This window comes from Drosophila gunungcola, assembly GCF_025200985.1.
Source record: "Drosophila gunungcola strain Sukarami chromosome 2R unlocalized genomic scaffold, Dgunungcola_SK_2 000004F, whole genome shotgun sequence".
Classification (NCBI taxonomy): Eukaryota; Metazoa; Arthropoda; class Insecta; order Diptera; family Drosophilidae; genus Drosophila; species Drosophila gunungcola.
In genome coordinates, this window is record NW_026453167.1 from 5,122,051 (window position 1) to 5,138,202 (window position 16,152).

General features: G+C 42.6%; 5 protein-coding genes across 11 annotated transcripts; 4 read left to right on the top strand and 1 right to left on the bottom strand.

Moving 5' to 3' along the window:
* Window positions 1-167: 167 nt before the first annotated feature.
* On the top strand, window positions 168-1,363 carry LOC128253922 (venom allergen 3-like). The gene is made up of 4 exons (XM_052982633.1): window positions 168-774; window positions 832-936; window positions 1,009-1,168; window positions 1,223-1,363. The coding sequence occupies exons 1-4, from the start codon at window positions 221-223 to the stop codon at window positions 1,226-1,228; spliced, it is 825 nt and encodes a 274-aa protein (XP_052838593.1). The 5' UTR covers window positions 168-220; the 3' UTR covers window positions 1,229-1,363.
* LOC128253920 (tabinhibitin 10-like) lies at window positions 1,352-2,812 on the top strand. 3 transcript variants are annotated; one of them, XM_052982629.1, is made up of 5 exons: window positions 1,352-1,890; window positions 1,948-2,052; window positions 2,348-2,507; window positions 2,565-2,629; window positions 2,685-2,748. In XM_052982629.1, the coding sequence occupies exons 1-4, from the start codon at window positions 1,352-1,354 to the stop codon at window positions 2,586-2,588; spliced, it is 828 nt and encodes a 275-aa protein (XP_052838589.1). In that variant the 3' UTR covers window positions 2,589-2,629; window positions 2,685-2,748. The 3 variants fall into 3 exon arrangements, with proteins under 3 accessions (XP_052838589.1, XP_052838587.1, XP_052838588.1); XM_052982627.1 differs by lacking the exon at window positions 2,565-2,629 and having other exon boundaries at window positions 2,685-2,812; XM_052982628.1 differs by having other exon boundaries at window positions 2,565-2,742.
* LOC128253921 (venom allergen 3-like) lies at window positions 2,585-4,001 on the top strand. 3 transcript variants are annotated; one of them, XM_052982631.1, is made up of 5 exons: window positions 2,585-3,276; window positions 3,334-3,438; window positions 3,587-3,746; window positions 3,805-3,874; window positions 3,932-4,001. In XM_052982631.1, the coding sequence occupies exons 1-4, from the start codon at window positions 2,738-2,740 to the stop codon at window positions 3,823-3,825; spliced, it is 825 nt and encodes a 274-aa protein (XP_052838591.1). In that variant the 5' UTR covers window positions 2,585-2,737; the 3' UTR covers window positions 3,826-3,874; window positions 3,932-4,001. The 3 variants fall into 3 exon arrangements, with proteins under 3 accessions (XP_052838591.1, XP_052838590.1, XP_052838592.1); XM_052982630.1 differs by having other exon boundaries at window positions 3,805-3,943; XM_052982632.1 differs by having other exon boundaries at window positions 3,334-3,426; window positions 3,805-3,943.
* Window positions 3,838-5,107, top strand: LOC128253923 (venom allergen 5-like). The gene is made up of 5 exons (XM_052982634.1): window positions 3,838-3,874; window positions 3,932-4,515; window positions 4,572-4,676; window positions 4,732-4,891; window positions 4,947-5,107. The coding sequence occupies exons 2-5, from the start codon at window positions 3,977-3,979 to the stop codon at window positions 4,968-4,970; spliced, it is 828 nt and encodes a 275-aa protein (XP_052838594.1). The 5' UTR covers window positions 3,838-3,874; window positions 3,932-3,976; the 3' UTR covers window positions 4,971-5,107.
* A 1-nt stretch (window position 5,108) lies between these two features.
* LOC128253918 (homeobox protein prospero) lies at window positions 5,109-15,285 on the bottom strand. 3 transcript variants are annotated; one of them, XM_052982624.1, is made up of 7 exons: window positions 15,113-15,285; window positions 10,786-10,807; window positions 10,053-10,462; window positions 8,984-9,093; window positions 7,293-7,920; window positions 6,463-6,779; window positions 5,109-6,400 (listed from the first exon to the last, which is right to left on the bottom strand). In XM_052982624.1, exons 3-7 carry the CDS (start codon window positions 10,327-10,329, stop codon window positions 6,308-6,310), a joined length of 1,425 nt encoding a protein of 474 aa, XP_052838584.1. In that variant the 5' UTR covers window positions 10,330-10,462; window positions 10,786-10,807; window positions 15,113-15,285; the 3' UTR covers window positions 5,109-6,307. The 3 variants fall into 3 exon arrangements, with proteins under 3 accessions (XP_052838584.1, XP_052838585.1, XP_052838586.1); XM_052982625.1 differs by having other exon boundaries at window positions 15,263-15,281; XM_052982626.1 differs by lacking the exon at window positions 10,786-10,807.
* Between the last annotated feature and the right edge of the window lie 867 nt (window positions 15,286-16,152).

Sequence of the window (16,152 nt, forward strand, 5' to 3'; positions counted from 1 at the left end):
TCTTTTTGAAAAAAAAAATACAATTTTTTTTTTTAATCCTTGTGGTTGTTGTATTTAAAAAAAAACAATCTTGTAATGGATTGTCCAAATAGGAACATCCTGGCGTTTCACTTTTTTGATTGTTTTTTTGATTAAAAATAAATAATCATTCATTTCAAACCCTGATTTTTGCTTCACATCTAATCCAAACCCAAACACTATTCAAATTGGAAGCGATATTATGCTAAAAATGACTTTGATCTTGGTATTTCCAGTGGTGTTACTGCTGCCGTTGATTTCCGGCTACAACTACTGCAACAACAGGACCCATGTGTGCAACCTGTCCAAACGGAAGCACTTCATGTGCCAACTAGAGAAGGATCTTCCTCCATTCGGCAACGGCACCACGTTCCACGCCCTGGTTCCGGACACCACAAATATGCATCTGAATGCGCTGGGCATTCTGAACACCTTCCGGAACGTGTTCGCCAGCGGGGAACTCATCACGAAGCGCAATAAGACATTTCCCACCGCCAGGCGGATGCGCAGGCTCATCTGGGACGCGGAGCTGGCCTACATGGCCCGCAGTCATGCCGCCACCGTGTCCTTCAAGCACTCCGAGTGCCGGTCCACCCTGCGATTCCCGCTGGTCGGTGAGTGCCTGGCCCTGTTGCCACCTTCCGACCAGAAGCTGGGTCTCTTCGACATGCTGACCAGTTTCTTCACAAAGATGTTCGATGAGTACAAGGAGGTTGAGGATCCGGAGGCCCTCCTCCATGCCTACGATCCCGCCAAGTGAGCTAGAATCAATTCGTAACCCGATCTTGAGATAATCCGGAGGTGATTCCACAGGGACTACCATGTGGGACACTTCACCACCATCATCAGCGATCGGGTTTCCCGGGTGGGCTGTGGCATTGCCGTGGGCTCCAACTGCCAAGTAAACAATAAAGTCGGGTGGGTTTGCTGATTTGCTGATTTGCTGATCTCTTGACTGCAACTGCGTCCCTGAATCCTGCGTTCCTGCAGCTTCTGTCACTTCCTGACCTGCCACTTCGACGGCACCAACATGGAGTACCAGTATGTCTACAGGGCCGGCAAGCCAGCCAGCTCCTGCCATGACTGGAAAGCCACGTCCAGCTCTAGATATGCCTTTCTGTGCACAAACAACGGCGGTATATTTCCCTATGTAAGTGGAGACCATCCTCTGAACAGCATCAATCCAACTGTTTTTTCTTTTCAGGATTAGGGTTTAACAATTAGCTCATATCAATTTTGTATTGTTAAAGTTCACTTATTTTAACATCAGTTTAATCTAGTTATTCATAAAGTGACACTTCCACATCCAACACTTAATAAATTCCTAGTAAAGATGATCCGGAGTCTAGTGATACCAGTGATATTGCTATTGCCATTGGCTTCCGGCTACAACTACTGCAACAACAAGACCCATAGGTGCGTCCTGGAGGGCAAGGAGCACTTCATGTGCCGACTGGACAAGTTTCGTCCTCTGCTTGGTAGCACCATTTACCACGCCATCGTTCCGGACGTTCCGTATCTACAAGATCAAATACTGAGAATACTGAACCAATTCCGCAACTCGTTCGCAGGCGGGGAGCTAGCCACGCACAACAACAAGACATTCGCGAGTGCCAAGCGGATGCGCAAGTTGATCTGGGACAAGGAGCTGGCCTACATGGCCCGCACCCATGCGTCCACCGTGTCCCTCCAGCACTCCGAGTGCCGCTCCACCCAGCGATTCGCCCACGTGGGCGAGGTCCTGTTCGTGGCAGTCCCAAATGCCAGGGCTAAGATCAATTACATATTAGAAACGACATTTCGATCGTTGTTTCAAAAGTATTTGAAGGTCGAGGATCCGGAGGGCCTGCTCGTAGGCTTTGACCCCATCAGGTGAGCTGGTAAATTTGCGAACTCCGAGCTTGAAGTAATCCGATGCTGATCCTACAGGGACTTCAATCTGGCCGATTTAACAATTATCATCAGCGATCGAGTCTCACGCGTGGGATGTGGCCTTGCCTCGGGTTCCAACTGCAACCCATTTTTACCCTCCAAGTGAGTTTGGTGTAGAGCTGTTCAGTGATTCGAATGATTCGAATCATATGATTCGCTAACCGAATCGTGTTCGCAATTCCAACTGCAATCAAGTGTTAGACTGCCAGTGAGCTTGGTGTAGAGTGATTCGGTGACTCTATGATTCGAATGATTCGGATGATTCTATGATTCGAATGATTCTATGATTCGCTTGATTTGAATCAGTTTCAATGTTTCACTGTACATCTCTAGTCTAAACATACTAACGATTCATGATGATCGGGTAATTGATCCTTTAAACCTGCTACTCCTTTAGTTTCTGCCTCTTTCTGACCTGCCACTTCGACTTTGTGAACTTGAATGGATCGTATGTCTATAAGGCTGGAGAACCAGCCAGTGGCTGTGATGACTGGTACACTACGGGCAGCAATAAGTATGTGAATCTGTGCAGAAATAATGGCGACATTTATCCCCCGGTTAGTATGATTTATTAGCCCCCTTGACCCCATCTCCCTTACCCATCTACTTCAAAGGATCAAGGCGACAACTCACCTTAAGGGTTTAACCTCTATTTAAAATATTTAAAATTACAACGCTTGTATGAGTATCAGAAGACCATATGCTTTTAAGTCATTACTAACCCGAATGTCTAGTATTCCAGTCACATTACCTTTTCCATCCAACACACTTTAAATTCCGAGTAAAGATGATCTGGAGTGTAGTAGTACCAACGTTATTGCTATTGCCACTGGCTTCCGGCTACAACTACTGCAACAACAAGACCCATAGGTGCGTCCTGGAGGGCAAGGAGCACTTCATGTGCCGACTTGACAAGTTTCGTCCCCTGGGTGAAACCACCAGGTTTTACGCCGTCGTTCCGGACCTTCCGCACCTGCAAGATAAAGTACTGAGAATACTGAACCGACTCCGCAACTCGTTCGCAGGCGGGGAGCTAGCCACGCACAACAACAAGACTTTCGCGAAAGCCAAGCGGATGCGCAAGGTGATCTGGGACAAGGAACTGGCCTACATGGCCCGCACCCATGCGTCCACCGTGTCCTTCCAGCACTCCGAGTGCCGCTCCACCCAGCGATTCGCCCACGTGGGCGAGTGCCTGGCCATGATGACCCCAAGCCAGAAGCCCAAGATCAACGATATGTTCGAAAGGATGTTTCAAATGATGTTTGAAGAGTACTTGCAGGTCGAGGACCCGGAGGGCCTACTCGAAGGCTTCGACCCCCTCAGGTGAGCTGGCTAATGTTTAAGCTTCGAGCTTTAAGTAACCCCAGGATGATCCTGCAGGGACTACCACTGGGGCCATTTCACTACCATCATCAGCGATCGAGTCTCGCGCGTGGGATGTGGCCTTGCCGTGGGTTCCAACTGCCACAAGGGGTCAGTCCGCAAGTGAGTTTGGTGTAGAGTGATTCGGAGATTCTATAGTTCGTATGACTTGAATCAGTTTCAACTTCTTTCAATGTACATCTCTAGTCTAAACCTACTAACGTTTCATGATGCTCTAGGAACTGATCCTTTAAACCTACTTCTCCTTTAGCTTCTGCCACTTTCTGACCTGCCACTTCGACTTCACTAACTTGAATGGATCGTATATCTATAGGGCTGGAGAACCAGCCACTGGCTGTGATGACTGGCACACTACGGGCAGCAATAAGTATGCCAATCTGTGCAGAAACAAAGGCGGCATTTACGACCAGGTTAGTATGATTTATTAGCCCTCCTTGACCGCATCTCCCTTACCTAAATACTTCACAGGATCAAGGCGACACTTTATAAGGATTTTATCCTCTACATAGTGTACTACAAAATCACAACGATTGTAAATGTATCAGAAGTGCACATGCTTTTAAGTCAGAACTGATCCAAATGTCTAGTTTTCCAGTCACAATTCCTTTTTCATCCCACACACTTTAAATTCCAAGTAAAGATGATCTGGAGTGTAGTTGTACCAGCGTTATTGCTATTGCCACTGGCTTCCGGCTACAACTACTGCAACAACAAGACCCATAGTTGCATCCTCGAGAACAAGGAGCACTTCATGTGCCGACTGGACAAGTTTCCCGTGTACGGCGAGCAGACCAAGTTTCACACCGCCATTCCGGACAATCGAAAACTCCAGCAGATGATATTAAGAACCCTTAATAATTTCCGGAACTTGCTGGCAGGCGGGGATCTGAGGACGAGTGCCAATATGCCGTTCCCGCAGGCCAAAAGGATGCGCAGGCTCATCTGGGACAAGGAACTGGCCTACATGGCCCGCACCCATGCCGCCACGATGTCCTTCAAGCAATCGGAGTGCCGGTCCACCCGGAGGTTTCCCCACGTGGGCGAGTGCCTCGCAGTGGTGACCCCGAAGGAGAAGCTCAATATAGAGGAGCTATGTGCGCGGGCGTTCAATGCGATGTTCGAGGAACACAGGAACGTCACTGATCCGGAGGCACTCCTCAAAGGCTTTGACTCCGTCCGGTGAGTGGTGGCTCTAATTTGTTCCATCGATGTCATGCTGAGGTCAACTCCCACAGGGACTACCACGTGGGTCACTTCACCACCATCATCAGCGATCGAGTTTCACGCGTGGGCTGTGGCATTGTCGTGGCTTCCAACTGCCCCCAGGTGTCGTCCAGCAAGTGGGTAATGTTATAGTGTGGAGCTCTGATCCTTGATCCCCCGCTGTCCCTCCAGATTCTGCCACTTCCTGACCTGCCACTTCGACTTCAACAACGTGGAGGGCTCTTACGTCTACAAGGCTGGGGAACCGTGCTCCGCCTGCGACGACTGGAGCTCCTATGCCAGCGATAGGTATGCCTATCTGTGCAAGAACAATGGCATCATTTATCCCCCAGTGAGCTAAATGTGAAACCCCATTTATAACTGATCTTAGCCCACTTATTCCGCAGGATAGTGGCGACCACAGTGATTGAAAGGCCTTGTGTGGGGTGTTTAATATATTCGTACATTTATATATTTTCGTATGCTCTTGCCTAGGGATTCCGAAGCACAGGAGACCAACATTGAATACCTTTCAGAGCCCAAAATACAATCCTTACACTTCCTACGATCCATTTCGAATTTATTTCTATGCTGATACGAGTTTTGGGCTCTCCTCTTACACAGCTATTGGAAAATGTATTTAATTTCCTCCTATTTTGTGGTTCGATTTCGCATTCTACATGTAATTTTTCTAATTCCCTCTAACAGCTAACAGACTTAGTCGGTTTTTGCTTGCTCATCGTTCAATTGTTCGTTTCTGTGTGTTTTCCTGCCTAACTGACATTTTCAAAGATAGAATCAAGTGGATTTGTCGAGTGAAACCAGCTTCATCTTCGCAAATTTATTTTTAGCATACACATAAAGCAACGATTCTAAATCAGGACCATATTAACCCTCAGACTAAGTTTTGCATATTCGTTTGTTCGAGTAAATAATTAAGGTTCGTATCGTCATTTCGATGAAGTTAACTTTCGCATTTGCAGAGTGCCTAGGCATTTTGTTTTCCGATTTGGGTCTAAAAACGGACACAATAGTGCCGACTTCCTTACTCTATTGTTTTTTTTTTATGTGGATATAATTATCATTGACTAGCAGTGTCATCTATTTTCAAGTACTTTCGCCTAGAACTCTGCCAAATTGTTTTGAAAACGCTTTTGAGTTTTGTTCTGGAGAGTAGGGCACTGGAATGCCACTCATCTAGCTCCTGACCTCTTCTGTACACTTAGAAAAATACATATAAACATTGCGGAGGGGGGACAAAGCAGCAAAGGGAAATACTTATGAAGGAGTCGAAATGACAAGCTCAAAAGGTTGGGATATATAAACCTCCAAATATGCACTGCTAGAAAAGAACACACTGCAAGGATATTTAGATGTTCGTTTGCAAGGTGGGTAGAATTACCTATCAATTAATTTCGTAACCTCATAATTCCCCTCCCGTTCTAATTGTTCATACCAATGCTCCTAAGTCCTACGGCTAACACCAAAAATATATGTATATTTTTACCGCCTGATTCGATGGTAGTTTCTCTTTGTCCCCCAAATTTAAAGCCTCTAAAGCGGCTGGCCAATTGGCAATCCACAAATGTTCCACCCGATTTCCCCTATAATAACGTATATCAGTGCAGCATTACCTTAAAATAATGTGCAAACATTCAGTGCTAATTGCGTGAAATGACGTCATTTCCCAACACGTACAATACGGATAAATAATTGTAGTTGTTCAGCAAATCCCCGGGGGATGTGTCCATCGGATTGAATGGACCCCCTACAATATGTTGCATCCCGAGCCGTGCATCACCTCGCTGATAAACATGGGCGTGCCAGCGCCCAGTCCGCCATCCGTCTTCTGGTGCTCGTTCTGGAGGGGATTAGCAAGGGTTTTAGGTGGAGGATATAGCTTTCCCCTTTAAGGAAACTCACATCATCGTAGTCGCAGTCGAAGTAGTGACTCTGACAGTCCATGCAGCGACAACTCTCCGACATTTTGCAGGTGATGCCCCACTGTTTGGCCAGGTCCTTGTAGATCTCCTTGCTCGTCTTGTTGCTCATCATCTCCGGCGTGAGCAGGCTGGTGTGGCAATTGGGCGACTGACTCTGCTGCTGCTGCTGCTGCTTCTGCTGCCGCCGACCACTGAGTCCGCTGCGGGATGCAGTCGATCCGGAGGCGGAGCCGGTGCAGCAAGCCTCCTGGCACAACTGCCCGTTGCTGGAACCATTTCCAGAACTTCCATTGCCACCTGTATAAGAGGGGGTTCAAATAAATTAAAGGTAATTTAGAATTATTACACTCAATAAAAATTGTAAAAGAAACTAAACTATTGTTGCATGAATTATAAGTATTAAGTATGAAAAATTGATGAGTATTAAATAAATACCACGATAGTTTCAAATTAAAACTATGTGTTTTAAAAGAAAGGACTTAGACTACAGTATAGAAACTATTCAATTTAGCACACATATATGGACAAACTGAATTCAGCGCAAGACAAAACCATATAAAATAATAATTAAACCAACACAACCGAATTGCTAATAAAGCTCAAGAATTCGCGGCCTTAATATGAAATCATCTTCGAAATCAACCTGATCAACCGAAGGTCAAGGAAATATTTATATTTATTTATTTATTCCTATTTTTAATATAGGTAAAACAATTAATAATAATTAATAATAATATAATAAATCATATAATAAATAAAGATTTGGCCACTGACTTGTATACTTAAACATTAAATGGTTTAAAGCCTTACCCTCGCTGTAGTTGCCATAGCTGCCGCGATTCAGGAGCGGATCGTAGAAGTTGTGGCCACCTGCGGACGAGGCCGCCGCCTGGCTGCTGGTGCTGGCCGCATCCCCGTCGAAGGTCGCCCCATGGCCACCGCCCTCGCCGCAGGCCCGCTCCTCGCTGCACTGGGCACACTGGTCGTCCTGGCACTGGCCACCCTGCTCCTCGTCCTCCCCGGCCCCCGCATACCGCTCCTCCGGACGGCGGGACGGTGAGGCCGCCATCTCCGTCTCCAGCAGGAACTCGTTGATGCTCAGCTGCTCCTCGTCGTCGCTCCGCAGCTCCAGTTCGGTGACGCCCTCGAAGATCTGCTCCCCGTCGTTGTTGTTGATACTCTGGTTGTTCTGGCTGCTCTGGTTGTTCTGGTTACTCTGGTTGTGGTTGCCGTGGCTGGCGGTGCCGTTGTTGTTCAGGTTCTGCCTGCAGTCCGGGTCATTGCAGATGGCGCCGCCATTCCCGGCCAGCTGCTCCAAGGCGGCACTCAGCTGGACGGCACTGTGCCGCGAGCTGTTCGCCGAGCTGCGCCGGCTGTTCTGGTTGGGAGTGGCGCTGTCCAGGGACAACTGTCGCTGGTGCTGGGACAGCCGAGTGTTCTGGATGGGGAGATCACAAAAGGCAGAAGGCAATGGCATTGAAATATAAAATACTTTTGAGATGTGCTCGATTTGCTTTGGTTTTGCTTTGTCTAAACCCTACCTGCCCAAATAGAGAGCCCAATTGGTCAGTCGTTTTAAAACCACACAATAATATTTGTTGATTTTTATAAATAAAGCATTTGAGCAAAAAATGAAAAATAAAAACAAAAAACTTCATAATCATAGCTCGAAAGGTTTGTGCTTCAATTTTCCAAGAATCTGCATTTCTTTTTTTCCGAAAAATAGCAGTTATAATTCCATAACTTTTCTCTCCGAAATCCGATTCCGAATAGGCATACCTCTATAGGTTTGTGGTTTAGTTTTCTAAGAATCTGCGTTTAAATTTTGCTATTAAAAAAATGGCGTTTTTCCTGTCGATTTAACAAAATTTACATTGTAAAAAAATGGCTTTGCAGAAAACTGACCTAAATCCAGCCATTTCAAGGCCATAACTTTTCTTAAAGATATCTGATTTTAAAAAGGATTAGCTCTTTAGGTTTGAGACTTAATTTTCCAAGAATCTGCATTTAAATGTCGGCTTGTAATTTCGGGTCGTTTTTTCGATATTTTAATGATGTAACCCCTTTCTATTTTTCCCAAAAATAGCTTCGTTGAAAATTAACCTAAAACCAGCAGTTCTAATTGCTTAACTTTTCTCTCCGAAATCCGATTTCGAAAAGGCATAAATCTATTGGTTTGTGGTTTAGTTTTCTAAGAATCTGCGTTTAAATTGTGGTTTTAAAATTAATGGCGATTTTCTTGACGAATTAACAAAATTTTATATTTTCAAAAAATGGCTATACGGAAAAGCGACCTATGCAAGTATCCTAAAAAAAATAGGGTAAGACGAGGGAGCGCAAAATTGTATTGCTTCTTGCTGAAGAGGTACTTATGAAGTAAGATATATCTGCTACAGCAGTTAAAAAAACATAAGATACCCCAATTTGTTCAGTCTTACTACCCCAAATTACTCCAATCCATAACGATTAAAGTTGCAACTGCAGCTGCTCCCGAAACTCACCTCTTCTAGCACATGCTCGTAGGAAGGCGGTGGGGTGGTGGGCACGGTGTCCGCATCCGGATCCGTCAATGACTCGTTGATGCACGGAGTTCGGCTCTGGTTAAGGTAGCCTGCAAGAATCGCCAGGTTTAGCAACAAAGGGTGCAACAATAATCATAGATTCAATGTTAAGCTCTAACTTTATTTAGGAGATTTCAAAAAGGAGGTGAGTGCAATAGCGGATAAAGGAATCGTGCGTGGAATAGAATTTAATGGAACAAACTAAGTATCTGTAACTACTTTGTTACCCAGTCATGTGAGTGCTCAGGCATGCAATGTACTACACAGAAAAAAAACATGATACACAGGGCTGCCAAAGAAATCTGTTAACTCTTTAACTATAAATATACCTATTTTTGTTTATAGCCTTATCTGTCAAAAAAAATGTAATGCTTTTTTGCTTAGTTTTGTTTTTGATCTGTCACAAAATAATAGTTTCAATGTAGAAAGTTGGTCACAGAGGTGTTGTGATATATATTTTTATTTTAGATGCTTTACAATCATAAGAATCAATTATAATTTATTAAAAATTAAAAATGGATTTTGAAACTAACTCTGTTGTCCCTAGACTTTTCAAAGATTTAGAAGGATCCTTTCCTGAGAGGAGCTTTTGTAGTTCTTTTCTAAATAAATATTTTTTCCAAAACTAAGTCTTAAAATACAGTTAAAATATAATAGTGTACAAAGTATCAGATATTTAAATTTAATAGTTTTCTCAAACAATTTTTTCAAAAATTCGGTCTTCTAACTGTATATAACCCTTTAATAGAACCTAATTTAATAAATCTATCAAAGTCCTCCAGAGTTCGAATTTTGTTTTACCAATTTTTTTTTATTGCCATATATTCATGTTCATTATTTTTTTGTGACATTCCAATTTATTTCTGTGTGTATATATATTAAAATCTAAAAAAATCAGTAGGCAATTTCTGATATGCTCATGTATGTATATGTTTTTATGCTGATATCCCCATACTGCAGGCCCAATTTTTTTCTCTGTATATAAGAGATGCTACAGTGTCGTCCTTACCCAGTCGCATGCTGTTGGTGGTGGGCGGCAGGAGCAACTTGCGCTCGCTGCTCAGCTGGCCGAGACTGCTGGAGTCCGCCAGATCGAGGCTGGAGCTGCTGCTGGCCTCCACCGCCTCCTGGAGTGGCTGCGGATGCGGATGCGGATGCTGGCTCTGCTGCTGGTGCTGCTGCTGCTGGGCGCCAAGAAGCGCCTCGTTGACCTGCGGATCCGGGTCGTGCTCCTGCGAGGTGCTCCGCGAGCTGCCCATCCGGAACTTGAGCTTGAAGGGCGCCATGTGGGTCCAGCTGCTCCTCCAACTCCAACGCCAACGCCCACTCCTACTGCTCCTCCTTTGCAGCTGGCTTATGGTTACTTTTCTACAGCGATATATCTTTTATACTCGAACCGACATTGGATGTGGCGGCAGACTTGACAACATCGAAAGTTACGGCAGTAGGGTACAGAAATAACGAAAATAACAGAGTAGAATAGTAGAGTGAGAGAAATAACGACAGGGTGGATAATAGAGGATAATAGCTTCACAATTCTATGTTTGTCAGAAGAGGTGGTGACTTGATTACGAACAAAGAGTAATAAACACAGATATCCCATCAGATAAACTACACCGATTTTAATTGAATTTGATCAACGAATATTTTGGTTTTTTCAGCTCTTCTGGCTTTTTGATTAATGGCATGCAATGGTTTTGGGTTTAGCTTAATTAAGCTTTTCGGCTTTCAACGCAAATTACCTGGTTGTCCGTAATCGGCGACCTGTAATTAAATGACAAAGTTCGCAAATGAGTGACAAAATTGGAGGGAGGATTTTGTAGTTGAAAAATTGTTAAAAAAGACGGTACTAAGTCGAGAATATAGATTATAAATAGGGATATTTTTTATATATAAACCTATTTTAGCCAGAAATTTATTTTTCACCAAGTTCAATAAATCTTTATAAATATCAAAAAAAAATTCCAACATTTTTAAGGATCAACACGATTTATTTAACAGAATAATTGATTTTAAATCAGATGACATTTTAGGTATTCTTTCTTTAGTTTTAATTTAATAACTAATCCTTATTAACAAAACGAAGACTTTTTTGACTTGATAAAAATATTTTAAAAATGTATATTTGTCGAATACATTGTTTTTCAATACATACTTTACAGGTAACTCATTTAAAGGTTTGGAAATAAATATATATATAAATGTGAAGTAAATATATCCAACTAATTTAAAAAAAATCGTTTTTGGGTGCATGGATATATGGCTACACAATTTTCATTAGCATGCCTATTATTTTGACCGCATCTGTTTGCCCACAAAGAGATTGCAATTGACCGCTTTTATGCCCGCACACCTGAGCTGTTTATAGTTTCAAGTTGTTGGATATTCGGGTAACCACCCACCAGCCACGCCTCTTTTCACCCCGCCCCTTTGTCATTACTATGCAGATTGCGCAAAACCCACTTTTGCATGCTCATCCAAAAGATCCGAGATGCAGAAAGTCTGTGTTTTGGGCGCAGGCAAACAATTATTATGCTTATTGCGCCGAGGAAGCTCATTATGTCTCAGATGGAAACGTCCTTGAAGAAGGCGCTCCATGTGGGTGCATCCAACCCAATTAAGTCTATTTGCATGCCGCCACCCACATCAACATTTTGATCGATAACCCATCACCGAACAGGTTAAAGGTGGCTCTGGCTCCAGTTCCACGTTGCCCACATTATTTCAGCAAACATTCATCTTGGCATATTTGCCGACAATAAACTGCCAATTGGCGGTGTTTACTCACTCGGCTGGCAGATTCCCTCTGCTGGAACTGCTGATTGGATGCACGCAAATCCCCATCTTGTACTCTTCATCAGCCCGAAGGCCGAACAATTGCAAGGAATCCCCCCCAGACTCTGAGTCAAAAAGTACCCACATACCAAGAATCTTGTGTGCGAATCATTCGAGCTTGGCAAATTGTTTGACTTGGGAAAATTCTGGTGCAAAAATATTAAATAAATATTAAACATCAATTACTGTACTCCAAAGAGGCAATTATTTAAAAAAAAAAAAGTCCAAAATATAAGTTATATTATCTGTAGTTTCAAAGAGGTACTAAATTGTTTTCCATGAAATATTTATTTTTTAGAGACACTTTAAGATTGGAGAAATTGTGTAAAATCAGAGATTTAAACTTTAACATCATAGACCAATTTTTTGTGTAATACGGTGGTGTATTAAGAGCAAAAAATAATAAGGTAACTCCAACTATATAGGCTACATAATTAAAAGTGTTATTCTTACACTTAATTTCTTAGCTGAAATTATGACAAATGGGTCGTAGAGTTTTTTGGCTGAGTTCCTGTGTAATTAAATTAAATACCCAAAGCAGGCAACCTGGAATTCTAAGAAGCTTAAAAAACAAAGTGTTATATTTGCAAATACAACAGCTTAAGGATTTTTGATAGGACATATTTTTAAAATACTTTCAAGTTGGTTCCGTTTTTTAAATTTATTTATTTAAGAATTAATTGTTTCCCTATTAGATTTAAACCCCCAACAATGGTATTAAAATAATAACAATATTAAATTGCCTCACGATTTCGTGTATGATTGAAATTGTAAAAAAAAAAGGTATTTCTTTAGGATAGTCGTGCGTTACATTGTAATAATACTGTAGTAGCTGGCAAAGGCGTCCTTGGATGGGCGGTCATTTCAGCAACAGTTGGCTCTTGGGTGGGTGTGAGGATGGCCCCCCCTCGGATGCAAATGCAAATGCATGCATTGCCGAGAAATGGACTATGAATTGTTGATGAGCCGCGGGATGTCAGCGGAGTGAGGGGCTTTAACATGGAAGCCAACTTAATCTTTAATCGAAACTTTTGACTTTGAGCAATGGCAGCGAGCATTTGACATTCTCATTAATTTTACAGCGGACAGGACGGGATGGGCACATCCACATGGCAATCCTAGTTTTACGGCCCGGACAGTTGGTTACGTGGTCGTGCCATCCTGCAGTAAATTGTTTTTCCCTGCTGCTGTCGTAAACAGGGGCATTAAAATCTTGACTTGACTTGACTTGACTTGATTTGGCCGAGGGATTGAAGCCATACCTGGGCAATATTCGGCCAATGCCGTTTATAAATAGTGGGTTGACCCAGTTGCCCTATTATTGTGGTATCCTGCTGCCAGGACCAGTGCCCAGTGCCCAGAATCCAAGGCAGAGGTCCTGTCAAACGCAAAAGCGAACAAGTGCAGCCTGTTTGCACTGCAATTGACGCCAGCAAGGTCACACTTCTCATCCCGGGCTTGGTCCACCGCCCACCGCCCACCGCCCACCGCCCACCGCCCACTGCCCACCGCCCACCGCCATCCGGAGGATGTTTCTGTTACTGTTTCTGTGGCTCCTGCGACTTGGGATAATGGCAACGGTATTTAAATGGCCAGCTCTCCCTGATTAAAACGCTACCCACTTTGTGGCCATCAGCATAAAAAATACACTGAGGGAAGAAACTACGTTTCAAGGCGGTTAGATAAGATAGATAGCTTTACAAAAAAAAGCCTGGTTAACAGCTTAAGAATATTGGTTCCTTAAAACTTAGCTTTCAGTTTTCCAAAATTTAAAGAAAATTTGTATATCTTAAGGAAACGTAAATGTCATAAAAGCCATATGTCAACTTATTTTTCATTATTTATCCTCAAAATGAACTCCTTTTTTATATATATTTAAAAATAAGGACACCCATAGAAATGTAGATTTAGATGTCATTTAAGCCATTTACAAACTTATTATTCATCCTCAAATTTGTTAAATTAACTCCTTCTGTACATATATTTAAAACTAACTTCTTTTTGAATACAATAATTATAAGGAAACCCATAGAAATATAGATGTCATAAAACCCATAAATATACTTATTGTTATTATCATTTCAAAAACATGTTTTAAAATTATATCATTTTACTCCTATTTTATATTTTCATTTAAAACTAACTTTTTTTTTAGACAATATTTAAAAGGATAGCCAAAGAAATGTATATGTCAATAAACCCATAAATCAACATATTATTTATTTTGTATCCTACAATCCTAAAAAAGTTATACAATTATTTCAATGTAATCCTTTTTTTATATTTTTTTAAAACTATCTTGTTTTGAAGGCAATACTTATAAGGACAGCCAAATCTTAATTTTATAATGTCTGAATCTGGAAAATGTTCTTTAAGATTGAGAAAATAAGTAAGTAATATCAAAATATATTTTGAGAACAAAAATTCAGATTTGAATTTTAAAGACCTAATCTTTGGCCGAATGTAAGTTTTTGAAACTTGATTCGAGGATTTCGAGGACATGTTTCTCGCTCTGCAGCTTTGTCGAATTGGTGGTCATAAAATCAGTCGGAAAGTGAGTTCTTTGCCATTATCGAGAAGCGTTTGCCACCGCGCGCGAAATGAATATTTTAGCTGCGTTTTTTACGCTCAAATGGTCGGCGAAGTGCTTTGTGAGTTATATGTATATTTTATTTTTGGGGGCACTGGCATTAGAATTTCGAACGTGAAGCGGGTGCGGCACAATTACACAAATTGGATATTAATTGGCTGCTCCTGCCGACACTCGAAGCGCAATTAGTGGACATCGAAGGGCGCCCACCAGGTAAACAATTGAGTCCAAGGATGAGGTGGATTGACAAGGGAGCTTCTGTTGTTTCGCTCGCTTCTCGGTGTCCTTCCGCCCAGGATATCAATATCGAGCTGGTGGCAGCGCAGCAATGACGATGATGGAATGCCTCTGGTGGGGGACATGGCATCATCATCGCCATAAGGACACTGATATTGCAGGCGTCGCAGGATAATGCGTCTGTCGCTGGAAAACTGATACCTAATTGAGCAAACAGCTTGGGGCCCACGATACGGTTTGGGTGGGTCAGTCTGCTTCTTTTTAACCCCCTTCTCTCTTTTATCCGCATTTTCCTTTGTGTCCCACTGGCCGTAACGAAAAATAAAAAAAATCGAAAACACAGGCGCAATACAAAGACTTTGGCAGCCTTGAAGCGCCGAAAAGCGAGCCAGGGATTTGGGTCTCACCTGCGGCGGGTTTTTACAGCCGGATCGGATTGGGATTAGGTCTCGAAGTCACCTGGTTTCGCCCGATTTTGGAGTAGCTGAGATGGCAATCACTTTGCCACATTGCGTTTTGGAATTCGGTTTTGGTTTTTTTTTTTTTCTAGCACTCACAATGATCCACTGGGCCTTCTGTTTGCCACAGACTGCGAAGCGCTGGCCGAAGGACCAAGCTTTTATTGTCCTGCGCTGGCGATAGGAGCTTTTTTTTGGGGGGGTGGAGGGGGGGGGGGGGTGGAATATCACGCAGCTTGCGAAAGTCCTGCGCCTGCGCTTTTGCCCTTCCGGCATTTGGTGGCCATTGTTTTGCTTCGCACGGACCATCCTCGCAGCCTCTGCTTTGCCTCCACATTCGCGTGAAAGCCCACGGATAACACTCCTCCCCCTGCCTCTCTATTCTCTCTCTTTTGGAACGCCTACGCTGAAGACCAGTTCACAGTTTCAAAATATTACATATGCCTCCTAAAAATAATCGGGTTTTAGGTGGCGCCATCTGCTGAAAATTTACAATAATATTCGTAACTTCTAATTAGAAAATGCTTGTTTGATAGCCCTAATAAACTGTAAACCTTTGCTTTCTTTGTGAGCCTTAAAATGTGCCTGGCCGCACTTCGAAACAAACTATCTAGAATTTACATTTAAAATCCCAAATCTCTCGCCTTTATAGTTTTCGAGATCCCCAGGCTCAGGCGGACAGGCAGGCTAAGGACCTTGACCAAGAGTATATATCTTATACCCTTTTACTCTACGTTTAACGGATATACTAATATTATATTATTTTTATTTCAAATCCCTCGGCGATTTTCTTTTGCAAAGTTTTTTTTTTTTTTACTAAGTTTTAGTTGTATTTCACCCCACTAAAAGACAAAGAAATATGACATTTGCTAAAAACACATGGTTACCCTTAAACACTTGTTTTTTTTTTTGTTTTGTGATTTTTTTCTGAAGCTGTATGAGTCGAAATAATAGAGGGATATTTATCTTCTCGTAATGACACAAATAAA

Excerpts from the sequence above, each read along its gene's own strand:
- LOC128253922 (XM_052982633.1), top strand. The coding sequence starts at position 221 with ATGCTAAAAATGACTTTGATCTTGGTATTTCCAGTGGTGTTACTGCTG. Across the intron at positions 775-831 it reads CATGCCTACGATCCCGCCAA|GGACTACCATGTGGGACACT; the intron begins GTGAGCTAGAAT and ends GTGATTCCACAG. Across the intron at positions 937-1,008 it reads CAAGTAAACAATAAAGTCGG|CTTCTGTCACTTCCTGACCT; the intron begins GTGGGTTTGCTG and ends GCGTTCCTGCAG.
- LOC128253920 (XM_052982627.1), top strand. The coding sequence starts at position 1,352 with ATGATCCGGAGTCTAGTGATACCAGTGATATTGCTATTGCCATTGGCT. Across the intron at positions 1,891-1,947 it reads GTAGGCTTTGACCCCATCAG|GGACTTCAATCTGGCCGATT; the intron begins GTGAGCTGGTAA and ends CTGATCCTACAG. Across the intron at positions 2,508-2,684 it reads ATGGCGACATTTATCCCCCG|TATTCCAGTCACATTACCTT; the intron begins GTTAGTATGATT and ends CCGAATGTCTAG.
- LOC128253921 (XM_052982631.1), top strand. The coding sequence starts at position 2,738 with ATGATCTGGAGTGTAGTAGTACCAACGTTATTGCTATTGCCACTGGCT. Across the intron at positions 3,277-3,333 it reads GAAGGCTTCGACCCCCTCAG|GGACTACCACTGGGGCCATT; the intron begins GTGAGCTGGCTA and ends ATGATCCTGCAG. Across the intron at positions 3,439-3,586 it reads CACAAGGGGTCAGTCCGCAA|CTTCTGCCACTTTCTGACCT; the intron begins GTGAGTTTGGTG and ends CTTCTCCTTTAG.
- LOC128253923 (XM_052982634.1), top strand. The coding sequence starts at position 3,977 with ATGATCTGGAGTGTAGTTGTACCAGCGTTATTGCTATTGCCACTGGCT. Across the intron at positions 4,677-4,731 it reads CCCCAGGTGTCGTCCAGCAA|ATTCTGCCACTTCCTGACCT; the intron begins GTGGGTAATGTT and ends CTGTCCCTCCAG. Across the intron at positions 4,892-4,946 it reads ATGGCATCATTTATCCCCCA|GATAGTGGCGACCACAGTGA; the intron begins GTGAGCTAAATG and ends CTTATTCCGCAG.
- LOC128253918 (XM_052982626.1), bottom strand. The coding sequence starts at position 10,329 with ATGGCGCCCTTCAAGCTCAAGTTCCGGATGGGCAGCTCGCGGAGCACC. Across the intron at positions 7,921-8,983 it reads ACGAGCATGTGCTAGAAGAG|AACACTCGGCTGTCCCAGCA; the intron begins GTGAGTTTCGGG and ends CTCCCCATCCAG. Across the intron at positions 6,780-7,292 it reads CTATGGCAACTACAGCGAGG|GTGGCAATGGAAGTTCTGGA; the intron begins GTAAGGCTTTAA and ends CCTCTTATACAG.